This window comes from Solanum dulcamara, chromosome 6 (assembly GCF_947179165.1).
Source record: "Solanum dulcamara chromosome 6, daSolDulc1.2, whole genome shotgun sequence".
Taxonomy (NCBI): Eukaryota; Viridiplantae; Streptophyta; class Magnoliopsida; order Solanales; family Solanaceae; genus Solanum; species Solanum dulcamara.
In genome coordinates this window covers 2,832,786-2,840,045 of record NC_077242.1, presented here as the reverse complement: position 1 = coordinate 2,840,045, position 7,260 = coordinate 2,832,786, and the positions used below count along the sequence as shown (strand labels likewise).

Here is a 7,260-nt window from a genome sequence, read left to right as displayed (position 1 = left end):
CATCAAACTGAGCTAGGATATGCCACATAAACAAATTATTTTAAGGCTTTTTATGTTTTATATAGTGGAAATTAGTACATGTAATTACGTCTTTTAACATCTTTTTTAAAGTTCACGCGCCACTACCTGCTGAGAAATGCGGCTTCCAATTCTCATATCTTAAACACGAGAGATTTGCAGCTTTCAATGATAGCTAAGATTTATAGAAATGCGGCTAACGAGGAAAAACAATTTGCACACTCGCGCTTTGGGTGCGTCCACTCTCCCACCATACGTTTTAAATTACTCTTCTGTTTATATTTTTCATTTTTCTATTAAAAAAAATTTCTTTTAGTCTATATTAAATAAATTTGTGAGAAAAATATATATATTTATTAAGAAAAAAAAATTTAGTTATTGTCACACTTTTTCCCCTTTAGTTAATGTCTAACTAGACAATAAAAATAATTTAAAGTAAAATCATAAATATGAACAACAAACTTTCTTGAATTTAACACCTTAAAAATGCAATTGAAGTAATCTTTTTTTAATTAAATATTTAAAGTAAAATCATAAATCTTTTTTATAGTACTTTCGTTGATGTCTTTGAAAAAATATTAATTATAGAAAGTTCTTAATTATTTTATCTTTATTTATATGTTAAGATGTAATTTTTTTAATTAAATATTTACTCTAATAAGTGTTTGTAGTCTTGAAAATAATTACTATTATTAAGAATTAAAAAAATAATTTTATTCTGAACTTTAAAAATTAGAAATAATTTAATATAATTATTTTTAAAAATTACAGTATATAATTTTTATATTAGAGAAAGGTGATTAGATAGAAATAAAACAACCTCATATTATTAAGAACATCACTCTATATAAAAAGGAGTGAAGATCGTGTATAGAAATAGAATGTTGTTTTGCCTTTTTTTTAATTATTTTTCATTCGTTGTTTGATATCCATATTAAAGCCTGATTAAATTTAAATTTATGCTAAAAAAATTACATTAAAAGGTGAAACGCTTCCTAATAAAGAAGACTTCGTACTCAAATAAACTCAAATTTAAAACCTCTTGATTAAAAATAAAAAAGTAATTGTTTTGCCTTTGTTATCTATAGCCATATGCTGTAAACATGTATTGCATTTGAATTGTGACCCTATTTTGAAGATAGTGGCAATTGCAATTCACGCACACAAGAGACGCGTTATGTCGTCTTTCTAATGCCACTAGTCACGTCACGTGCACCTCTTGGGGTTTTCTGTTTCACCTCGTCTCTGTCGATTTCTACTCCCCATGTGATCGCTCCACAATTTGACACCAAAATTCTATTTAATAACGGAAATGCCACCTAATCCAAGCACAAAATGTCAGGTGAATGGAAATGGTGGGGCCCATTCGGTAATTTTACAATAGATTTTACTCGCATGAGGACAATATTTCCCTTATTTTATTAGTCAAAATAAGAGGAAGATAAAAGTCTGATTTTGCACAATATGTCCTACTGTGTGTTTGAGTTTGTTTTTTTATAACTATCCAATATTACTACACAGTTTCAATGGGACGTAGACGTTCACACCAGGTAATCGAGACGTGCTAAAGTTTCTTGAGTGGAAGGCCGTCGCTCAAAAAATAGAAGTTACTAATTGATAAAAAAAAGGTTTGATATCTCAATGTCGACTCTTCATCATCATCTGAAATTATAATATGTTTCGAAGATTACGTTATTTTTCTATTATAATTATATATGAGTCGAATTTAAAATTTGTGAGACAATTCGATTCATATCTGATCTGATGTACAATGTTAAAGCATTAAAAGGACCTTGTTGTATCGAATATTATAGAATCAAAAGAATTATACGATATACTGCATCGATATCAAAGTATAAGTATTATCAAAATTAACAGTATAATAATTTTGTATTTGTATTTATCAGACATGCACACCCTTACCATCGGAATCCTATTAAAACATATGGGTAATTTTGGTCCTTTGGCAGCTGGATTTCATTCATGAATTCATGATCTGGCCATGTTCATGGAGGAATTTGTCATAGATAACAAAATAGTAAAACATTTAAACCATCTTATCATTACATCAAATCAATATGTCTTAATTAGTTCTTGAAAATGATAAGGATCAACCATGTGCTATGCAAGCTACAGATAGTGTTCAATGGGTCCAAAAGATCGAAAATGATTGGGTGGTCCAAAGGCATGAAGCTAACGTACGAAACTAATTGACAAAATCACTTGAAAGCTTTTTGGGTAAAACATGTTCTGTTCATAACGACACAATTACCTAAGGGTAAATTTTTTTTGTCTCAATCCTAGAATATTTATTTTTATTATATATATATTTAATAGGGAAATGAGAGCTTTAATGGTTTTACTTTTACCTACTACTAAATCCTAGAATGAATCAACTTAAACAATATCACAAGCTCAAATGCCCGACGATATGTTTTTTTTTATTGTTGCGCTTATGGAGTTGGAAAAAAAAAAGGAAGAAAGAATTGGGGTAGTATATGTAGTGTAGGATCAAGAAGTAATAATTATTTATTTCTCAAATTTAGCTTTACTTTGACAATTATTGAAGTACTATACTTATTGATTTGTTAGTGAAGACGAAGATCGATAAAAGAGAGTTTACACAGGTACTTATGTTTATTAAATAATCTCCTTAAATTAGTATCTGACTTAAAACTAATACCTAAAAATCAAAAAATCATTATTGTTTGTTGCTTGCAGATTAGAAAATTTCTATTTCGCCTCTTCTTTCTATTTCACTTTCTTTCTTCATGCAAGCGCTTAATTCACCCATTATTATTATTTGGGCATGATGCAATTTGCGAATTCAGATGCATTGTTCGTTTGATTTTGATTTGTCACTTTGTATTTTGATGAAATCAACAATCGATATGATAACGATCAATAATCAATAAATTCATAACGGATATGTCAATATTTTTAATTGTTCTATAATAATTTAGTTATAATATGCCTATAAATCACTAATTAATAAGTCGAACCGATAAATTTTAAAATTCAAGTAAACTGACTGCCCAAGCTAGAAATCCAATGTTGATTCAGATGTGGTACTCGCCATTAACTTTGCAAAATTGATTAGAGATAATATCATAAAAAGGCCAAGGCTAAAAAAGGGCGGAGCCCATAGCTCCTTGCCATGTTCTCATATTCCTCTTTTTTCATCTCTCAACTCTGCAGGCCACAGTCCGTAATCCGCACACACGCACAACCCTTTTTCTGGGACTTTCAGTTGGCCACTACCATCCATGGTTACTAATTACACTGTGTAGTGTGTACTAATGAAAGCAAAATATCTCAAAACACAGTCAATTTTAGGGCTTAATGGACTTAGACACCAGACCCCATCACCGCACAGCAGCCGTTACAAGTAATAATAGCACAACAAGTGAGCTCTTTATTTGCTTTACTTCTCGTCTTTCTTCTTCATCTTTTTCTTCTTCCATGAAATTCTCTAAATCAATTCTTAGTCCTGGTCGGGCACGTGATGGGCCTCTTTCTCTTCCCACTTCTCTTAGCCGGAGACTCCGAGCAAATGGTAGCATAAAAGGGGGTCAAGCTTCTCCTATGTTTCCGGCCACCGGGAAGAAACGTGGGTCGGGTTTTGAAAACCCGGAACCTACTTCGCCGAAGGTTACTTGTATTGGTCAGGTTAGAGTGAAGACGAAGAAGAAAGTGAAACAATCACGTAGTTTGTCGAAAAGAAGAAGTGGAAGCGGCGAGGTGAGTTTTAGGAAACTGGAGCAAGCCACTGAGGCATTTAATCAAACAGATGATAGGCTATTGATGAGGAATCAGAGGTACTCACAAGGGAACTCGAGTGTGCATTATCAGCAACAAGAATGCGTTTCTCATAGAAATCAGAGGTGGGTTCATCTGCCATTGACGATTTGTGAAGCTTTGAGGGCTTTTGGGGCAGAGTTCAGCTGTTTGTTCCCGTGCCGTTCGTCGTGTTTTTCGACGAACGAAAGAGAAAAGGAAGAGAAAGGAGGAGACAATAATGAGCAGAGATCGTGTGGGGCGGTTTTCGCTAGATGGTTAGTAGCAGTGCAAGATGGAGAAGGAGGAAAAAGGAGGGATATTGAGTTGGTGGTGGCGAGTGGTGAAGAGGAAAGAACAGAGGAGGAGGCGAGTCATAGTACAATGAGGAGTTCAAGAAGGCATGTGTTTGAAGATATTGAGTTCAATGATGACATTGTTGAAATGGAAAGGGGAGGAGGTAATGAAGAGAAAGGTAGAGTGAGTATTTGTATTCCGCCCAAAAACGCTCTGCTTCTTATGAGATGTAGATCCGATCCTTTGAAAATGGCCGACCTAACTAATCGATTCAGGGTGTCACCTGTTCTGAAAGATGAACATTATGACGAGGAAGACGAAGAAGATGATGCTGGAAAACTAGAAAAATTCGGAGAAAATAAGCATATAGAAGTAGTAGATTGTCAGAAATGTGAACCCATTAATGAAGTTGAAGCAAAGGAAAAATTGTGCAAAATATCAGGTGAAACTAGTCTTTCGGTAAATCTCAATGAAATCGAAGAGAATCCAGAGGAAACAGAGGTCATGGAAATAGAAGAAGAAAACAGGGAGGAGCAAAAGCATGAAACTTGTGAATTAGCACCAGAAATCGAGCAAGAAGATGACCAAATAGAGTCTTTTGTAGTAGAAGAAGACGAGTATCTTGAACAATCAGTCCAATTGGTAAATCAAACAGAAGATAATGAAGGCATAGAAGGTATCCATATTGGAGAGATTGCAGGAGGAGGAGAAAAACTGACCATTTCAACCCGTTCATCTTTGTCAGAGAACTCAGACAGAGGAAGTATCAAAATAGAGGATGAAGAAGTAGAACTAGTAACTGAAGAAGCTGAATTTTTAGAAGAAGAAGAAAGATTCAAGTCAATCATAATGAAAGAAATTCAAGAAATACTAATGTTGGGTAACATAGAATTAAATTCAACAATATTCCAACAACAATCTGAACATGAAGGACGAGAAGAAGCTGTACAAAATGATGAACAAATCGAAGAAGAGAAGCAAATGGAACAACCCAAAGAGCCTGAAAACGAAGAAAAAGAATCCGTTTTGCCAGACTGTTTGCTACTAATGATGTGTGAACCCAAGTTATCAATGGAAGTTTCCAAAGAAACATGGGTGTGTAGAAGGGATTTTCTCAGATGGTTACCCGAGAGAAAACACCACGCCAAACCACCCAAGAAAGAGATTCCTGACGAACAACCCAAAAGGCGGCGGAGCACTGACACTAAACCTACAGAACACAGGAATAAACACCTACTACAACCACCAAGATCGTCGTGTTCTTTACCGGCGGCGACGGGTATGTCCATGGCTACCATGATTGAGCAGAAGCTAGTGAATGCAGCTGCTTACGAGCCGTTTGTGTTGACAAGATGCAAGTCGGAGCCAATGAGGACTGCGGCGGCTAAGCTGACACCGGAGAATTGTTGCTGGAAGAATAGAAAGATTGAGCCTCACCGGCCGGCTACATTTGGAGTTGGAGCAGCTGGAGTCGGGTTTTGAGCTGACCCGAATTGTTGTTACTATTGGATACAGTAGTCTAGCACTGTTTGTCTAGCTTGTACATTTTTCTTTAAAATTATTTCATCAGTAAATTTTTTAGTTGAAATTATCAATTTTGGTTTTTGATTTTTCAATTAGTGTCGTCGAAAATTCTATATTGTGGGTAAAGGAAGCATTATCTACCAAAGGCGACTTCATATTCACACTCCAATTTGAAATATTTGATTAAAGAGACTTCAACATGAAATATTTGATTAAAGATTTAAGAAGTACTTATTACTCTGTTACAACTTGGTGTGAACAGTTTAGTTAGGCAATGGGAGCATTGATTTGTTGGATTTTCCCTCTTCTTGTTTTTATTGTTTGGTCTCCAGTGAATTTTAGTAGTTGGTATTTTCTTTAATATCCAGTCTGGAAAAATGAATAATAATTTATTTATATTAAAGAGAAGACAAACATATCCTTGTAAAATGGTTTTAAGGCTACTGGTCCAGTGATAATGGCAACTGTTCTCTGAATTAACATCCCGTTGTTGGGGTGGTAGACGATGAGGACTAAGGACAGGTTTTATATGAATGTTTTTACTGATAAATTGATGAGATGTGACCCTCCTTCCTTTGGTGTTTTTTCATTTCGATATCTTTTTAAGTCTGACTAATTTAAATTTAATTAGATTAGGTTATCACTCCTACAACTTCTAATAGTATCTCTCTTTTCTTAAATTGATCTCTTTTTTGTGTGTCGTTATAACCATGAAAGTCATTTCCATCATTTTGAAACAACTTATTTTCTTAAATAAAATTTTGATCACCGAAAAATGATCTTACACTAACACCTTTGTTTGTTGTTTTATTTACTTTGTATCTTTGCTATTTGATGTTATATTTTCTTGTAATTCTAATTTAAATACTTCTCTTTTAAATCGAGGATGTATCGAAAATAATTGTTGTTATTAATTCCAATAAAAAAAATTGAAAATGCTAGTATAGTACTTTCTCCGTCCATATTAGACGGACACTTTTCACTTTACACTGTGATTAAAAAATCATTAATATATTGAAAGATTTTATCATTTTATCTTTTGTTTATACCAATGCAATATACATACAATATAGAAATAGCCAGTATTGAAAATTGATTACATTCAAAATGTCATATTAATTTTAAGGGTAAAATAAGAATTTTTTTTAATTAATTCTATCTTTAGCCAGTATTGAAAATTGATTACATTCAAAATGTCATATTAATTTTAAGGGTAAAATAAGAATTATTTTTAATTAATTCTATCTTTAGCCAGTATTGAAAATTGATTACATTCAAAATGTCATATTAATTTTAGGGGTAAAATAAAAAAAATTAATTAATTTTATCTTGATTTAATATATAACTAAGTTATATTAGATAAATATTTTTAATTAGATACTCATTTAATACTTAACGAGTGATTACTAAACAAAAAGCAATCATCTAGTCCAAACAAGCAATAAAGTCAATCTTTAAGCATATGGAAAGATAGTGCAATCTATGTACTAATTCATTTAAGTAGTTCCACGTAATGATATGAATCAAAGACTCATAATTGAATGTCCAAAAAAACATTTGGCTGAATCTAAATAAACACTCAAAGCCAAAATTACAACAATTAATTAATAATTAGTAGCACTATAGTTTTGTGTCTTTGATGGG

General features: G+C 32.9%; 1 protein-coding gene across 1 annotated transcript; it reads left to right on the top strand.

Moving 5' to 3' along the window:
• Positions 1-3,069: 3,069 nt before the first annotated feature.
• On the top strand, positions 3,070-5,687 carry LOC129892639 (uncharacterized). The gene has a single exon (XM_055968222.1). It carries the CDS (start codon positions 3,361-3,363, stop codon positions 5,572-5,574), a length of 2,214 nt encoding a protein of 737 aa, XP_055824197.1. The 5' UTR covers positions 3,070-3,360; the 3' UTR covers positions 5,575-5,687.
• The last annotated feature ends 1,573 nt before the right edge of the window (positions 5,688-7,260 follow it).

Coding starts and splice junctions, on each gene's coding strand:
- LOC129892639 (XM_055968222.1), top strand. CDS start 3,361: ATGGACTTAGACACCAGACCCCATCACCGCACAGCAGCCGTTACAAGT.